Source organism: Capsicum annuum, chromosome 3 (genome assembly GCF_002878395.1).
Source record: "Capsicum annuum cultivar UCD-10X-F1 chromosome 3, UCD10Xv1.1, whole genome shotgun sequence".
Classification (NCBI taxonomy): Eukaryota; Viridiplantae; Streptophyta; class Magnoliopsida; order Solanales; family Solanaceae; genus Capsicum; species Capsicum annuum.
In genome coordinates, this window is record NC_061113.1 from 265,931,713 (window position 1) to 265,950,300 (window position 18,588).

Consider the following 18,588-nt stretch of genomic DNA (forward strand, 5'->3'; position numbering starts at 1 on the left):
ACTAAGTGGGAATACACTGGGTTTGTTGTTGTTGTTGTTGTTGTTGTTGTAGTAGTTTATTCCAAGACATAACGAGTACCAACATAATCTGCTCAAAAAAGGTCATGGACTAAGGACCTCCAATCACCATCATTCACCATTAAAGTGGTCAATCGTTACTGATTAGCTAATTATAACTAAAATCAAATCAATACCCAAAATAATATCTAAATCGAGTTGTTCTTACCTAAAAAAGTATTATTAAAATACTTAGGTTTGTTGATTTTTTGCATCATCGGCTCATATATAATGAAATTCGAGCTCATATCAGAGCAAAAGGAAGAAACAAATTTAAAGAATGTGAAAAAAATATTGGAGGAGAAACCCCTTTTTTAAAAAAGAAAATGGGAAAGAAGAAGAAAGACTGCATATTAGACAAATTACAATCGAAAGGCTAGAAAAGAGAAAATGGTCTATTGCCCCCCAGCCTTTAGTCGAAATCCCAACTACACACTTAACCTTTAAAAGGGACCTATTACCTCACTAAACTTTTTTTTACCGAATTTATTACCCCGCAATTGCTGACCTGTCAGCATAGACCAATTAATAAGGCATCCGTGCATTTCACGCGCTTGGGCCCACGCCAATATTCTCATTTTTCTTTACAAAAATTATGTCATTTCCATTCTCTTTCAATCTTTCATTTTCAAGAAAAAAAAATTCATCTTCCTCTCTCCTCTCTCTTAACACCATGATTTGATCTTCTTTTTTTTTTTTTTTTTGAGATTGGTGTTGTAATTTAACGTTTGGTTGTGGATTTGCAAACTTTTTGAGCTTCATCAAGGAGAAAACAGTAGGAAACAAATTCGTTTTTGCCGGAATAACTCCAAATTTTCTCAAGCTGTTCTTGAGTTGTTGTCTTTGCTACTTCTACTGAAACTAACAACTGATTCTTGAGCTGTGTTACTTAGATCCTCTGAAAAAAAAAAGCATAAATGAAGAAGACGACGTCTACTGCAAAGTTTAGATCTTTTGATTAATTTTCATTTGTTGAAAGTTGAAAAACGATTTTTTTTGGGTGTCTTGTATTGATGCACATTCATGAAATTGAAATAATGATAGAAATTTTAGGAAAGTAAGGAAGTCGGGTTGATAAATAGTTGAAATAATTTTTCGTCATTGTCGACGGTGAAGGCAATAATTTTGAAGAACTCGTAGCGGCAATTTTGAAAAGAGGCGAAAAAAATGATGGATGAACGATGCTATTGAAAATTCACAAAAAAAGTTTTGAGAAGGTGATGGTGCAGATTCGATTATTGAAGGAAAATGACAATAAAGAAGATGAAGAAAAGGATGTCATTGATGAATTTATTTTTGGAACTTTTGGAGAACAATGAAAGGAGAAAATGTTTTATTTGTTAATGATAAAAAAGGAAGAGTTCTCTGTTAAAAGAAGACACATAGACAATCCATCGATTAAAATGCTTGTTTATGTGCTTGGTACGTGGAGAGTTCAATTCTTGCTTCTTCTAATTTTGCTTTTCTGGACTTTGTTGCGTCTTGTATAATTTGGAGTAATGAATCATGTATAATTTGCTCCATTTCACTTCATTGATGGCTTTAGCCTTACGTTTTGAGCCCATTGTCAAGTTCTTGGATAAGAAAGATAATGAAATTTGAGATAAGGAGGATGAGGAATCGACATTAATGAATTCAAGAAAGATAATGAAATTGGAGATGAGGAAGATGAGAAATACCATTAATGAGTTCTTGGATTTTTTTGTTTTGAGAAAGAGAAGAAGACAAAAAAAAAGATCTTTTATTAGTTGGAGAAGAAAACATTATTTAATAATTAAAAATAATGAAATGTATTATACATGTGACATTTAAAAATACTGATTTTAAATGATTGAAGCCTCAGCTGACGCGCCTATTGGGGGTGTTCTCACCTCCCATGACAGCTCAACAATTGGAGGAGTACTAAATACAGTAAAAAAAATATTTAGAGGGGTAATGTGACTTTTGTAAAGGTTGAGTGTGTAGTTGGAATTTTGACTAAAGGTTGGGGTAATAGACCATAAACCATTTTCTCGGCTAGAAAATGAAAATAAAAAAACCGATAGGTTAAGAATTGTCTATTATGCCAATTTAGGCCACTTATTTTAAAAGAGTCAGTCCGTGTCTTTTTCTTTTGCTACAAGCACGCTGCTGTGATTACGCCAACAGAGCCTGAAAGGCTATGTAGATTTGTCAGAATGTTGAGGTTGCATCTCCGTTTGACTATAGAGCATATGATAACTTCTTAACGTACATTTCTGGAGGTGGTTGACGATACACAGATCGGATCATTGAATAATACATTCTGAGGTTTATGGAGACAACAATAAGAGGTCCAATCATTAGAATGATTTCAATGGTTCTTAGTCTCGAGATAAGTTTTTTCGTAGTAGCAATAATCATCAACACTTTGAGTTTAACATATCTGTTATAACAAGCAGAGCGTAATTATTACGAGTTATGATATTTTTAATATAATATTTAAATATATAAATCTATTTCAAAATTGTAAAAATTCCATATATGAATCTTGTCAAAACTCAAAATTTTAATCATGTCATATAGAGGGAGAGTTATTTTAAGTATAAAATCAAACGTAACATATGATTTGGGTTTTTTCTCTTCCTCCATCTACATTATCTGAATCTTGTTTGGGGGCACCGTTAGGGTTATACATTAAAGTTTTCATTTCATTTCATTTTCTCATGTTACACCATGTCTGATCATTGCCCAATTTCTCAAACAGATGAACAGATTGCTAAAAAGTTAAAACTTTCTCGTACAAATTCCGACGATCCAACATCGGAATTGCCGAATCATGTTCTTCATTCGATCTTTTCCTACCTTAAATCCGATGATCTGTTTAATATCCGCCTCGTTTCCAAAAATTGGCATCGCAACACACCTTCGTACTTCTGTCTCGATTTCGACGAATCCGCTACACCCGATGTTATTATACAAGAAAATTCTCATGACAATTTTTTGGATTCCATCCGTTCTTCTCTAGAAACTTCGGAGAGTGAGTTAAGAAGCGCTGATAAAAGGGTGTTGCGTGTTCAATTTAAGTATCATGAGAATATCTATGAGGTATTGAGGTTGATGGACGGGAATGATTTTCATGAGGTTTATTTGAGATTTGGGGTTTTTAATTATTCGATTCCGTTTATTTTCGAGTCGAAATGTTTAACTGTTCTTCATTTATATCGATGTGGAATTGATGAAAATTTGTTTAATTATGAAGGAAGATTTGATTCTTTGAAGGAAATAGCATTGGATCGGGTGAATTTAGCGGGAGAAACTTTATCCAAGTTTATTAGCAAGTGTGGTAATGTTAGGGAATTGAAAATGGTGAATTGCAAGTTGTTAAGGTCTATAGTGTTACGTAAAGTAGATTGCTTGAAGAAGTTTTATGTGCAGTTATTGGGTTCGTATCCTTCTATTACGGATGTGTTAGTTGTTGCCCCGAGTTTAGAAGTGTTTCATTTTGTTCATTATAATAGTAGAAAAGTTGCGGTTAATATGGATATTCGTGCTTGTAGAATGTTGCGGGAATTTCATTTGGAATGCCCCTTACTTCCTGTTGGTCTTGATCATGAGCATTTCTGTTCAGATTTTCCTCATCTTGAGACTCTGGTCCTTGGCCCTTGTGTGACATTGAAACGTGTTAAAATTTCGAGTCCATCGCTCAAAAAGTTAACATTAATGTACACACAGCTGTATAATTATAATTATTCAAGAAAAAGTGTAGTTTCGGCTCCCAATTTGTGTTCTTTCCAATATGTCGGTAGAACATTTAAATCATCTTTAGCTCCAAGTGAAACGCCCAAGTTTTTAAAGGTCACCGGCATTTCTTTGATTCCTCAAGTTGAGAAGATCAATAGAGCTTGGTTCCTCCAATTGAGAAGCCATCTTAAAAAAATTAGCAACCGAATTGGATTGGCCTTAATCATTCGTGATCAGGTACATCAACATCCGTTATAACTTTTAATATATCACATTTATTTCAACTCCTTATTTCCATTTACTGACTAGCCATCTTCTTATCGTGCATGACTTATGAAGACAAGCTTTCCTGAACTGGGCAAACGAGGACACAAATCGTGGAGCATACCAATTGGACGAACCCCAACGCAATTGCTACCTCGTATCGAACACTTAAAGCTAGACATAAGGCTCAAAGTTCCACTGGAATCCCATGGATGCTTGCTGAAATATATAATTGATAACTTACTTTGGATGTCTCAACCAAATGCATTGACTCTATCAATGCCAGCTAATTTTACTGCATTTGCACTTGTAATGTTCTCAAGCATATATTTATATATTGGTTTTCCATTTTCTCTTTAAGGTTTTAAATCTAAGTTCCTTTTTATCATATGCTTATTTGTACAGGGAATCTGCAACGAGTTTTTCATAAGCAGAAGGGAAGGCAACTGCTGCGCAGATTATCAGAACAAGTGCTGGCGCCATTTCTTAAAGGATTACATTGTTAGGGAAGTAGTTACCGATGAAAAGGAAGAGCCAAAGAAGTTTAATTTCGTATTTACTTGGCAATTATGTAGTTAGGCCACTCTCTGTTCTATTAGCCAAGACAATATCGTAAAATCTGGAACTATAAATATTTATATGAGTTTTTCGATTATCACTTATTTTGCCCTATTCTTCTCAAAGCTCTTAGTAAACTTCTATTGCATTCCTGGAAGAAAGCATACAACCCCTTGAATGGTTCAAGTACAAATATATGTTACATCTCTCTTAAAAGGACAAAAACAATTACATCGACAGTCACACACATTCATTTTCCTATAGTACCAAAATCTTTTTCTCTTTAGTTTTCCGATGAGTGATGCGGATTCTGTCTTTAGTAATATTTAAGTCAAAGAGAATTGATGGTAATAGTTGTAGAAAATACATCAATTTTCCATATGATTTATGTCTATTATGTATATTTTCTCAATAGTTGTGGAACTAACGCCAAATCGATTGAACAAATATGGCTCTTATAGTTACTATAATTGGATTTTGTTTAACGAAGTAGAATGAGGCAGTTTGGAGCTAGCCCGATTCAGGTCTTTACCGCAATGGTAACAAGTTGTTTCTGCAAAATTTGCCTCAAAAAGGTATATTTCTCTTCAAATGCTACTGTTTACATTATTTTTGATTTTCTCTGACTGTTTTCCTTTGAAAATTAGAATCCCTAGTGGGTGTTATATTGTCTTTGTGACCAATGATGAATCTTGGAACTTAGTTTTCATGGGAAAGCTGTGGGGTGGGAGAGTTGGAAGTCAAGCTATTCCAGCCAACTAAGCTGCCAAGGTAATTAATTTCCTGTTTAAGTAGGTATTTTCTGGCATTAATCGTGTTTTATTTTTCAAATGAAAGAGATCAGGCAAAGATTGATAAATAAATAATACTCTTTTGTATTTTCCTCTTGTACTCTTAGTTATGACTACTTTGTAGTTTGGCTGATATACTTTATTGTAAGACATTTGCGTTTGAGTTAAAGGCAAATTATTTCATATATTTTGCCTTATCTTAGTTCATACAAGTTGAGTTTGCGTGGTTGATAAAAAGCCAACAACTTCTTCGGAGTCGATCCCAGGGAATCACTCTTACATTAGGAAGTTTACTATGTCCCCAACTTCTCTTTATTAAGAAAGTGAAAAACGTCTTTGTGCGAAGATACAACCTATCAGAAAAATTTGAAGGATAGACACAACACAGAAGCTCTTTGTGCGCGTGGGATTAAGAAAAATGTGCTTGTACTCAATGTACATAAAATATATACTTCATGCCCTAGGCATGGAATAGTTTGTGAACTTTTTAAGTGCAATGGTGGTATTATCGGATTTCAAGGATGTAATACAGAAAATAATGTTGATTAAGTTCATTCAGTACTGCATTTCAAAGTTCAGGCAGTGTGTTTTCTAGGTCATAGATTAGTTTGTTGCCCTATTTTGATCACCTTGAGGTCTCAGGTTCAATTCCCAACAGAGACAAACATCAAGTGATTTCTTTCTATTTGTTCTAGCCTTGGTGGAGAGAGTTACTTGGTACCTGTACTGGTGGGAGGTGGCAGGTATCTCATGAAATTAGTCAAGGTGCGGGCAAGCTCGTCTGGACACCATGTTTATCCAAAAAGAAAAAGTTTGCTGCCTTGTAGTTCAAGGGTAAAATATATTTTTTCGTCCAATTCAGAGGCAAAGTAGTGTGATTACTTTTCTGTTTCTCCTAATTTCTCTCTTTGTAAAGCTCGTCTGCATTACACCATCCCTCTTGCCAGCCATTACATAAAAACACATTCACCTTCTAATTTTTTAATTATGCTTTCCAAGTACGATGATCATTGGTTGTTATTAGCTTTATTATGGTCCAGTTATGCTATAACAGAAATGCTGGCTCTTAATTCAAAATCTAGGATATATTATTGTACAATAGTGAAGGTACCTCTAGAAGAAAATCAGCAACTCCTCTATGAGATGATGGATTGCAACATATTGGAAAGAACATAAATTGGGAACTGAAGCTACACTTTTTCTTGAATACTTGTAATTATACAGCCGTGTGAACACTAAGGTTAATTTTCTGAGTGATGGACTTGAAATTTTGACACGCTTCCATGTCACACAAGGGCCAAGGAATAGAGTCTAAAGACGACGAAAGTCATTTCTGTTCATGATCAAGACCAACATGTAGCATGGAACATTCCAAGTGAAATTCCCACTGTATTCCCACAAGCACGGTATACATTCTGCAACATTGTTGCTATTATAGTAAACAAAATGGAATACTTTCAAATTCGGGGCAATAACTCGTACATCTGTAACTGAAGGATAAGAACTCAATCACTGCAAATAAAGCTTCTCCAAATGATCTAATTTAGGTAAAATTATAGACTTTAGCAACTTGAAATTCACCAATCTCAATTCTCTTATATTAGGGAACTTGCTAATAAACTTTGATGGAGTTCCTACGGTTAAATTAACCAAATCCAATACCACTTCTTGCAAAGAAACAAATTTTGCTTCACCATGGAACAAATATTCAACAATTTCACACTGATTTAGATGAAGAAATGTGAGGCAACTTGACTAAAAAGAATAAACGGAATTGAGTTATGAAAATACCCAATTCTCAAATATACCTCATGGAAATCATTTTCGTTCATCAATCTCAATAGATCATAGATATTCTCAGTATACTACACAATACCCTTGTCTCAACCTTGATTAACTTACTTTGCGAAGCCTCGACAGAAGAACGGATCCAGTCCAAGAACTTGTTATGTGATTCTTGTATAACGACACCAGGTGTGGTTAGAGTCTTAATAAAGAAGATGGATCTATCAATGTCGAGAGTGAAGTATGAAGATGTATTGCCATGCATTTTCTTGGAAACAAGGCGGGCATGAAATAGGTCTTCAGATCTAAGGCAGGAAAATATTAAATGGAGAACATGATTCGACAATTGGGATGTTTGGATCCACTGAGTTGGTATGAGAAATTCTTGTTTTTTAATAATTTATTTAAACGTTTGAGAAATGGGGTAGAGCTCAGCCATGGTGTGGCTTGGGAAACAAAAGTGAAAACCTTAATTATAACGTCTAACCCTGACCCAAACAAAATTTAGAGAATCTAGATGAGAGAAAAAACACAATCACACACACATTTTTTTTTAGTGTTCAAAAAATAAAATAAAACAACACATATACCTTTGCAGTGTGTATTAATAATTATGTACTCTTAGTTATGACTGCTTGTAGTTCCGCAAATGGATATACTTTGGTAGTAAAACATTTGTGTTTGAGTTAAAGAAAATTATTTCATATATTTTGCCTTATGTAAGTTTGTGCAAGTCGAATTTGCGTGAATATAAAGTCTTTGTGCGAACGTGTAGTCGATCAGAAAAATTAGAAAGATGTGCTTGTACCCAATGTCCATACAATATATGCTGCATGCTCTAGGCATAAAATAGTTTGTGAACTTTTTAAGTTCAATAGTGTTACTATTGAATTTCAAGGATATAATTCAGTAAATAATATTGTTTAAGTTCATTCAGTACTTGAATTTCAAAGTTCAGGTTGTGTTTTCTAGAAGGTCATAGATTAGTTTGTTGCCCTATAGTTTGAGGGTAAAATATATTTCTAGTCCAATTCAGAGACACAGTAATGTGATTCCTTTCTGTTTGTCCCATTTTCTCTCCTTGTAAAAATCTTCTGCATTACTACTTCAGACTCGCCATTACATAAAAATACATTCGCCTTTAATATTTAAATGTATGACTCGAGAACTATGCTTTACAAAACGGTGATCGTCGGTTTTTGTTAGATTTCTTAAGTTCTAGTTATGCTACGACAGAAATGCTCTCTCAATTCCAAATCTAGGATATATTAATGTACCATAGTGAAGGGTACCTCTTGAGGAAAATCAAGAACTCCCCTACAAGATGGTAAACCCCATTCCGCTTGCTTATAGTGTTGATCTTTTTTGATAGTTGTGAGTTGTCGATCCGCCTTTGAAGTTTTTAGTTGTTACAGTACTGAGGAAGCAAAAATGGATTATGCTTCCATAGATTCAACAACGAAGCCTCTGTTTAAAGTTTAGTAAAGAAGATTTGGTGACAGTGCTAAACAAGAAAACACAAAGATCAAAGGGTCTGTACGCAAATCTTTCCCCTACACAATAAAGAGATTTGTTTTCGATAGACCCTCAGCTCAATTAAAAACAATATAAAGCATTTTGAAAAAAAGGAAACAATGGGAGTGAAGAAGTAAATGCTAAACAGATGGAATAACAAGAAACTACCACAATAATACTATTACTACTAGTACTAGTATGAAAAACTAAGAGAGACAACCCTCAACTACCTAACAAACCCTCTACCTAATCCTTATCCTCCGTCATAATCTTCTAAGGCCAAGTCCTTGATAAGTTGGAGCTACATCATGTCCTGCGTATTCACCTCTCCCCAAAACTTATTCAACCTACCTCTGCCTTCTATTCACCTCTCCCCAAAACTTATTCAACCTACCTCTGCCTCTCCTGCCATAATAGACAATCCGTCACACCTCCACTCTGGTCCATCCATGCATCTCCTCTTCACATGTTCGAAGCATCTAAGTCTCGTTTCCCGTATCTTATCCTCCCACGAGGCTGTTCCTACCTTGTCTAGGATATTCACATTTCTAATCTCATCTCTCCTAGCGTACTCGCACATCCACCTTAGCATCCTCATTTTTGCAACTTTAACTTTTGAACATGGGAGTTCGTGATTGACAAATATTCTGCTCCATACAACATTGTTAATCTAACCATCACTTTGTAGAACTTGCTTTTAAGCTTTGATGACACCTTCTTTATTACATGAGATTTAAAATTAGGTTTAATGGTGAAAATGTTGAAATGGGGGAAGAAGAAAGTGGAAAAAGTGAAAGGAAAAATATTTTAATATTATAAATGTCAAATGCGTGTACTTCACCACCCTTCAGGAGTATTTTTTTTCCCCTTTTCTAGTAAGCAAATATAAGAAAATTTAACAAAATCAAGATGAAAACAAAGAGAAAACTCTCACCATAAAAAGGAGGCGACATTATCTTCTTTTTGAAAATTGTTTTCGAAAAGATATATGTAAAGGGCAATAGAGAAGTTATATGTTTGGAGGTGAAAAATTATTGTGATACATCGGTAATAGAAGGATAAGAACCCAACAATTGCATATAAAGCTTCTCCAAACGATCTAATTTAGGTAAAACTATAGACCTTAGCAACTTGCAATTCACCAATCTTAGTTCTCTTATATTAGATCATTTGCTAATAAATTTTGATAGAGTTCTTCCTGTTAAATTAACCCAATACAATTCTACTTTTTGCAAAGAAGAAAATTTTGCTTCACTATGAAACAAATATTCATCAATTCCGCTCCAATTTACATGAATTCTGAGGCAACTTGACTGAAAAATAACGGGAATCGAGTAATGAAAATACCTAATTTTCAAATATACCTCATGGAAATAATTTTCGTTCATCAATCTCAATAAATAGTAGATATTCTTGTGGTACTCAAATTGGACATGCAATACCTTTTTCTCAGCCTTGTTTAATTTACTTTGTGAAGTCTGAGTGAAGAACGAACCCAATCCAAGAACTTGTTATCTGATTCTTATATAATCCTAGCAGGAGTAGTTGGAGCCTTTTCAAAGAAGATGGAATCATCAGGACGAGCGAAGTGTGAAGATGTGTTGCATTGCCAATTCTTGGAAACAATGACATATCAAATGGAAAACATGATTCCGCAATTTGGATGTTGGATCCACCGAATTAGAAATTCTTGTTTTTTTTTTTAAACCATTTCTTTAACAATTTGAGAAATTGGCAAAGCTCTGGGAAACAAATGAAAACCTTAACTAGATTGTTTCTCAAACGGTTGATGAAATTGTTAAAACACCAAGAATTTCTCGCACTAATTCGGTGATCCAACATCTCGATTGTCGGATCATGTTCTCCGTTCGATATTTTCCTACATTAGATCTGAAGACCTATTTCATGACTGCCTTGTTTCCACTGATTGGCATCCCAACACACGTTTAAACTTTGCTCCCGACTTCAATGAATCCATCTTCTTTGAAAAAACTCCAACTACACCTGTTGCCATTGTACAAGAATCACATAACAAGTTCTCGGACCGGATTCTCTATTCTCTCGAGGCGACGCGAAGTGAGTTAAACAGGGCTGAGAAAAGGGCATTGTGTGTTCAATTGGAGTATTATGAGAATGTCAACAATCTATTGAGATTGATGAACAAAAATGATTTCCATGAGGTATATTTGAGAATTGGGTATTTTGATCATTCGATTTCATTTATTTTCCAGTCAAATTGTTTCATAGTTCTTCATCTACATCAGTGAGGAATTGATGAATATTTGTTCCATGGTGAAGCAAAATTTGCACACCCAAAATTGGTGTGTATAGATGTCATTTGAGTCTTAAGTTAAAAGACACATTTATGTATTATGCCAAAGTTTAATTGAGCCATATAAATTGAGACTGTACGAGTACTATTTTGAGTATAAAATGAAAGTACTAAATTGAGACGTATAATTTGGGTCTTTTCATTCATCTAGATTATCTAAATCTTGTTTGGGGAAAGGTTTAGGGTTATATATTGAGGTTTTCATTTCATTTTCTTATGTTATACCATGTCTGATTACTGCCCAATTTCTCAAACAGATGAACAAATTGCTAAAAAACTAAAAACTTCTCATACTAATTTGGAGGATCCAACATTGAAATTGCCGAATCATGTTCTCCGTTCTATATTTTCCTACCTTAAATCTGACGACCTCTTTAATATTCGCCTTGTTTCCAAAATTTGGCATCGTAACACACCTTCATACTTCTCCCTCGATTTTGATGAATTCGTTACACCCGATGTTGGTTTACAAGAATCTCATACCAAGTTCTTGGATTCGATCCGTTCTTCTCTTGAAACTTCGGAAGGTAAGTTAAAAATGGCTGATAAAAGAGTTGTACGTGTTCAATTTAAGTATGACGAGAATCTCTATGATGTATTGAGGTTGATTGAAGGAAATGATTTTTATGAAGTTTATTTGAGTTTTGGGTTTTTTGATTATTCAATTCCGTTTATTTTTCAGTCAAAATGCTTGACTGTTCTTCATTTACATCAATGTGGGATTGAGGAATCTTTGTTTATTGGTGACGCAAGGTTTGATTCTGTGAGTGAAATACAATTGGATCGAGTTACTTTAACTGGACAAACTTTATCGAAGTTTATTAGTAAGTGTGCTGGTGTTAGAGAATTGAGATTGGTGAACTGTGAATTGTTGAGGTCTATAGTGCTATGTAAAGTAGATCGTTTGAAGAAGTTCTATGTGCAGTTATTGGGTTCTTATCCTTGTATAACAGATGTGTTAGTTGTTGCCCCGAGTTTAGAAGTGTTCCATTTTGTTCACTATAATAGTAGCAAAGTTGCAGTTAAAATGGATATTCGTGCTTGTAGAATGTTGCGGGAATTTCACTTAAGATGTTCCATACTTCCTGTTGGCCTTGGTCATGAAGATTTCTGTTCTGATTTTCCTCATCTTGAGAATCTACTCCTTGGCCTTTGTGTGACAGGGAAGCGTGTCAAAATTTCGAGTCCATCACTCAGAAATTTAACCTTAAAGTTCACACAACTATATAATTATAAGTATTCAAGGAAAAGTGTACTTTCAGTTCCCAATTTATGTTCTTACCAGTATGTTGGTAGATCATTTAAATCATCTTTTGGTCCAAGTGATGCTCCAAAGTTTTTAAAGATTTCCATTTCCTTGGCTCCTCGTACTAAGAAGATCAATAGAGCTTGGTTCCTTCAATTGAGAAGACAGCTTACAAAAATTAGCAGCCGTGTTGTATTGGCCTTTATCATTCATGATCAGGTATATGAACACCCCTTTAGATCTTTTTATATATCAGATTTATTTCCATAGTACTGACTAGTTATCTTGTTACCATGCATGAATGATGAAGGCAAGTTTTTCTGAACTGGGCAAACGAGGACATAAATTGTGGAGCATGCCAATTGGACGAACTTCAACACAAGTGCTACCTCGTATCCAACACTTAAAGCTAGACATAAGGCTCACAGATCCAGAGGAATCCCTTGGATGCTTGCTGAAATATATAATTAATAACTTACTTTGGATGTCTCGTCCAAATGCATTGACTCTATCAATGCCAGCTAGTTTTACTGCATTTGCACTTGTAATCTTCTCAAGCTATATATATATCTATCAGTTAAATTAATTTTCCCTTTTCTCTTTAAGGTTTGAAATTTAAATTCCTCTTATCATTTGCTTATTGCGCAGGGAGTCTGCAATGAGTTGTTCATAAGCACTAGGGAAGGTAGTTGCTGTGCAAATACTCAGAACAAGTGCTGGCGCCATTTCCTGGAGGATTTCATGATTAAGGAAGTAGTTATCGATGAAAAGGAAGAGGCAAAGATGTTCCGTTTCGTATTTACTTGGCAATTATTTAGTTAGGCCTGTAGGCCACTCTCTTTTCTGTTCGCAACTCAGTTTGTGCTTTCTTTTTTACTAGATTGAGTTTTGGTCTGCTTAGCCAAGACAACATCGTAAAATCTGGAACCAGAACTATTTTTATGGTTTTTGATCATCTCTTATTTTGCCCTTTTGTTTTCATACCTCTTAATAAACTTCTATTGCATTCCTGGAAGATAGCAACGAAATCCTTTTCCTAGTACCATGATATATTTCTGTTTAGTTTTCTGATGAGTAATGTGAATTTTGTATTTTAGATTCATAGCCATATTTGCTCAATCAATTTGGCATTAGTATTTAAGAGCTTAGTTTTCATGGGAAAGCTGTGGGGTGTGATTCGGAAGTCAAGTTGTTCCAGTCAACTGAGCTGCTAAGGTAATTATTTTTCTGTTTAAGTAGGTATTTTCTGGCAGTGATCAAGTTTTATTGTTTCAACTGAAGGAAAGTCTAGCAAAGAAGGATAAAAAGATAATACTCCATTCTATATCCTCTTAAAGAAGAGTAATTAATTACTTCTAGTTGTGACTATTTTGTGGTTAGGCAAATTGATATACTTTGTAGTAAAGGCTGTGTTGGTTATTCAGTGTTTGCAATTGGTTTGTCTATGCAAACTGATTCAATGTTACTTTGCAAAGTAACTTCTCTTCCTTTTCAACCTTGTGCAAAACACTCATTGTTCTCCAATTTCCTATTTTCCAAGATCAAGTTATATAGTTCTTGCTTTCCAATAGAATGTCTTCACTATTCACTATTTGTTTAGTGGTAAGTTTATAGGTTTGTTATATCCACTAAAACTATTTGCCTACCATCCCATAACATTCTCGTAGAGGAGAGGGAAACATAGTTCATATAGTGTGATTCTAGGACATAGATTAGTTTATTGCCCTGTAGTTTGAGGGTAAAATATAATTTTTAGTCCAATTTAGAGACAAAGTAATGTGTTTATTTTCTGTTTTTTAAAATCTTCTGTGTACTACTTCCCCTTCACCATGAAAAACACACACATTTGCGTTTAACATTTTAAACAGAAAGACTCGAGGACTATGTTTCCATATACTGTGATCATTGGTTTTTTATCTGATTTCTTTAAGTTCTAGTTATACTACAGCAGAAATGCTGTCCCTTAATTCCAAATCTAGGATATATAAATGTACCATAGTGAAGATACCTCTTGAAGAAAATCAGCAACTCACATAAGAGATGGTAAACACTTTTCGGTTACTTATTGTGTTGATCTTTTTTGATAGTTGTGAGTTGTCAATCCGTATTTGAAGTAGAAGTGGTTACTGAGGAAGCAGAAGAGTATTATGAATAAAGTTTAGTGAAGAAGAGTTGTTGACAGGGCTGAAAAGGAAAATGGAGAAATTAAATATAATTCTAATATACACACAAAATTCAGAGCTCAAGTGTCAAGTCCCATTGCCTTATCTTGTTATTTTGCTTCATTTTCGACATTTCTGAAAACCATTCCTTCCACACACGAGGACATGACCTTATTTGCTTTGTATCTTGTTATTTTGCTGTCGTATTATTCTTGCAATTCTTCTTCAGAAACATTTGTTTTGAGCTGAGGGTGTATCGGAAACAACCCCTCTACCCTACAAAGGCAGGGGTAAGGTATGCGTACATCCTACCCTTCCCAGAGTCTACTTGTTATGTGATTTGTTGTTGTTCTAATAATTCTGTGCACGTGTTTTTAGCTTTCTGCTCGGTTAGGTTTTTTTGGTTGTTCCAAGTTTAAGAGAATGAGAATATAGAACAAACTTGGAGAGGAAAAAGTAACTCTCTTTTTCCTGCCAAGTTTGAAAGTCAAGCGGGAGTGGGGTGGGGGGTGAAATTGAAATTTTCTTGAGTCGACTATCTAGTTTAGTCAATCGAATAACCTACAGGTTAGTTCTTCAAGTAAATAGAATTATTAATGAAAGATAGAAAGCAGTAAATAAAGTGAGACAGAGATTTTTATACTGGTTCGGATCACCGGTGCGTACATTTTACCCTCCCCAGACCCCACTATGTGGGAATACACTGGGTTGTTTCTGTTGTTGTTTCGGATCACCGGTGTGGTGCCTATTCAGTCCCCTTGGGTTACAATGGTTTCTTTTAGAGCTTTGCTTGAAACTTGAGTTACAACTTGAATCTTGTTTACCCTTTAGTCTGAATCTATACTATCCCAGAACTTAAACTCTTGGACACTGCCTCGACAAGTATTACTATTTCTGACTCTTTGACTTTTTTCTTTTTTTCTTTCTTTCTTTTTGTAGCAATTGTAAATAAGACAATACACAAAGTTTTGTGAAAATTAAGAGTGACACAGATATGTAGTTCGAGTGAAGTTGCATGAATCTTCTGTGTCTTCTCTTGCTCTTATAACTTGTCTTGATTAGCTGTTCTCTACTCTAAAAGGAAAACCCAAGGAAGTTTTTTTTCAGTCAAGGATTTGTATCAGGGGATATAGTCTTCTTCCTTTCTTGATTCCTTGATTGATGACTCATACCAACACATGTCCATATCAAATATGTCCGTGTAGAGAATATGATCTTCTTCCTTTGTTGATCTTTATGGGATTCTACATTGTACAGAGTATTGATTGATATCCTTCCTTAGTTGTGGATTCTTGCTTTGATTAATCTTTGCCTAGATATCTCCTTCCATACTTAGGTTTTATCAGTGATACTCCTTTGCCGAGATCTTCTCCTTCCGTGATTAGACTCCCTCCAAGGTTGTCCTACATTAAACTTATGTTACTGTCATCATTAAAATATTTTAAGGGGCTAACAAAATTAACAATTAACATCGTATCCTGATGCTTCCTTTTTCACCCTGCTCAGCAATGGTTTGCTTTCCCGATATCCCAACTTGTATCCGTGAATTATTGGTGTGGTGTTGAGAGGCTACAAAGTATGTGCACGTGGTTTAGATTTCTGTTGCTGTGTGTGTATATGTATGGGCAGTCTATATCATTCAGTTCAAATGGATACACTATATATGGAGGAGGTCGGGACAAGAAAGCTTAATGGAGCACAGAGGAGCCTTCTTAAATGAGGTCAATGTGTTGGTTTTTTTTAGTGCATGATAACGTACTTTAGATATCTCATCCAAACACACTGATTCTATCAATACCGACTAGTTTTGCTGCACTTGCATATGTAGTGTCTCGCGCATATCATTTGCTTATTTCCGTAGGGAGTCTGCAATGAGTTATTCATGAGCAGAAGGACAAGCTGAAGAAGCTTGATAAGAGTTTTTCTTTTATCAGTTATTTTATAAGGTACACGGAGACATATTATAATCACCGGGATATATAGATATATGCGGATACATGTAACTCCTCAAATACACGCGACTAATCCTGAATACATGTGATGTATTTGAGGCCCCGTTTGAGATTGTTGTTACAAAATTACTTATTTAAGAAACACTTTTATAACATGGTTTTTCAAAAAAGTGCTTTAAAAAAATATAATTTGTGTTTGGTAAATTCATTCAAAAAGTGCTTTTGATAATCAAATTATGTTTGGATAATTTTTTTCAAGAAGTGTTTTTTGGAGACAAATGACCAAAAAAGACATCTATTAATAGCCTTTATTACTAAAATCAATTTATAGAGAAAAATTATTTCAAATATCTATGTTAATATTTTTAATTAATTTTTTTTTATTTAATTAAAAAGTACGTACTCTAAAATAATTTATATATTCTTTAGACATCATCATCAATGATATTTTTAAATTTATTTTAAGAAAATGAGTGAATAAAATAATAATATACAAATCATAAAGAATTATGACGTAAATATGAAATGTAAAATTTTAAAAATCAAACGTTAATTAAACTTATAAGATATGTTAATTAATTAATAAGGTATATATATGTGTGTGTGATAGGGATATATTTGTCATAAAAAAATAATTTTCTGCTTCTGCTTCTTCTTTTTTGAGAAGCAGAAATTTTCAGCTTCTTCCCATAAGCAGAAAAATTGCTTCTGCTTATTTTTAAAAACACTTTTGCAAGTTTACCAAACATTTTTCTTTTTTTAAAAAGTATTTTTTTTCTCAAAATAAGTGTTTATTTTGAGAAATAAGCAATCCCAAACAAGCTATAAACCATGTATCCAAGTATCTTAACCATATATCTGGACGCCTTAACATGTATCCGCATATACATGGAGGGTTGCTCGTCTATAATGTATCCGTGACTAACCATGTTCATCTCACATTGGCCAAAGTCGTCGACAGACACTCAAACTTCTTTCGAAAATTCACTTAGACCCCTCAACTATGGCTTATACCTATCAGGCCCCTAAACCCCCGAATTTTGATCCAATTAGGCTTTTTTTTTATCAATCAGCTAAAATCTCAAGTGTGTGTATTACACACGCGATGACGTAGAAAAATTAACCAATTCAAAAAAAAAAACACGTGGCAAAAATAATAATTATATGATGAAATTGCTAATTTGTCCATTTTTCTATTTAATTATTTATTTAATAATAAATTCTTAATTTTAAGAAAAAAAAACACCCACCCCAGTCGTCGTTTTCTTCAACCCCCTCTTCCCCACACTAATCTGGTAATGCCAATATAACAAAAAATGCACCAAATTCACCTAAACCTCAACTAAATCAGCTCAACAACATCATAAACGTCTGACTACTGGTAATACCAATTGAACAAAAAAGGCATCAAATTCACCTCCAAATCTTAACACACTTCAACAAAATCAGATCACAATTGTCAAAAACTTCTCCCCACAACACGAGTCTCATAATGCCAATCCAATAAAAAATACATCAACAACAACAACAACAACGACAAACCCAGTATATTCCCACATAGTGGGGTCTGGGGGTAAGATGTACGCAGTCCATACCATTACCTCCGGAGAAGTAGAAAGGTTGTTTCTGATAAACCCCTGGCTCAAGAAATAAAAAATTCACCTTCAAATTTCCAACATTTCAACAGAAACAGCTCAAGACCTTAATTCCCCAAATTTTCACGCCAATTTTGTCAAAAAATTCTCAAATTTCGATATTTTCGAACTAATTTCATAAAATTTTCAGTTTCAAAGATATTTTTTCAACAAATCTTATCTAATTTATCACACTTATTTCATCATAAGTTCAATATCTAAAATAATTTTTTTTAATTTCGATGAAGCTTATCACGAAAAGTTAGATTGTAAATATTTGGTGTGAAATGGTGGTGGAGATAATTATAATCTATGAAGAGGAGAAAAAGAAAAAATTATTTAAAAGGAAAATGAAAAAGAAAGAGTAAGAAAGGAAGAGAAAGAAAGAGCTCAAGGAATGACAAAGAAAGAGCTATAAGAAAAAAAATTATGAAGAGGAGAGAGAAAATATTATTTAAAAAGAAAATGAAAAAGAAAGAGGAAGAGAAAAAGATTATTTTAAAAAAAACTTGTTTTATTAATTTTTTTTTTAGGTTCTCAGTGCCACTTGACACATTTTTATTTGTTATTTAGTCAAAAATTGTGCTTTA

At 34.1% G+C, this 18,588-nt stretch overlaps 1 protein-coding gene across 2 annotated transcripts; it reads left to right on the top strand.

The window, feature by feature from the left end:
- Nucleotides 1-2,244: 2,244 nt before the first annotated feature.
- LOC107861896 lies at nt 2,245-13,265 on the top strand. 2 transcript variants are annotated; one of them, XM_047410097.1, is made up of 5 exons: nt 2,245-3,996; nt 4,099-4,332; nt 4,429-12,469; nt 12,561-12,794; nt 12,899-13,265. In XM_047410097.1, exons 3-5 carry the CDS (start codon nt 11,231-11,233, stop codon nt 13,070-13,072), a joined length of 1,647 nt encoding a protein of 548 aa, XP_047266053.1. In that variant the 5' UTR covers nt 2,245-3,996; nt 4,099-4,332; nt 4,429-11,230; the 3' UTR covers nt 13,073-13,265. The 2 variants fall into 2 exon arrangements, with proteins under 2 accessions (XP_047266053.1, XP_047266052.1); XM_047410096.1 differs by lacking the exons at nt 12,561-12,794; nt 12,899-13,265 and having other exon boundaries at nt 4,429-4,685.
- Nucleotides 13,266-18,588: the final 5,323 nt, after the last annotated feature.

Coding starts and splice junctions, on each gene's coding strand:
- LOC107861896 (XM_047410096.1), top strand. CDS start 2,752: ATGTCTGATCATTGCCCAATTTCTCAAACAGATGAACAGATTGCTAAA. Junction 3,997..4,098: donor CCTTAATCATTCGTGATCAG/GTACATCAACAT, acceptor TGACTTATGAAG/ACAAGCTTTCCTGAACTGGG. Junction 4,333..4,428: donor ATTTTACTGCATTTGCACTT/GTAATGTTCTCA, acceptor TTATTTGTACAG/GGAATCTGCAACGAGTTTTT.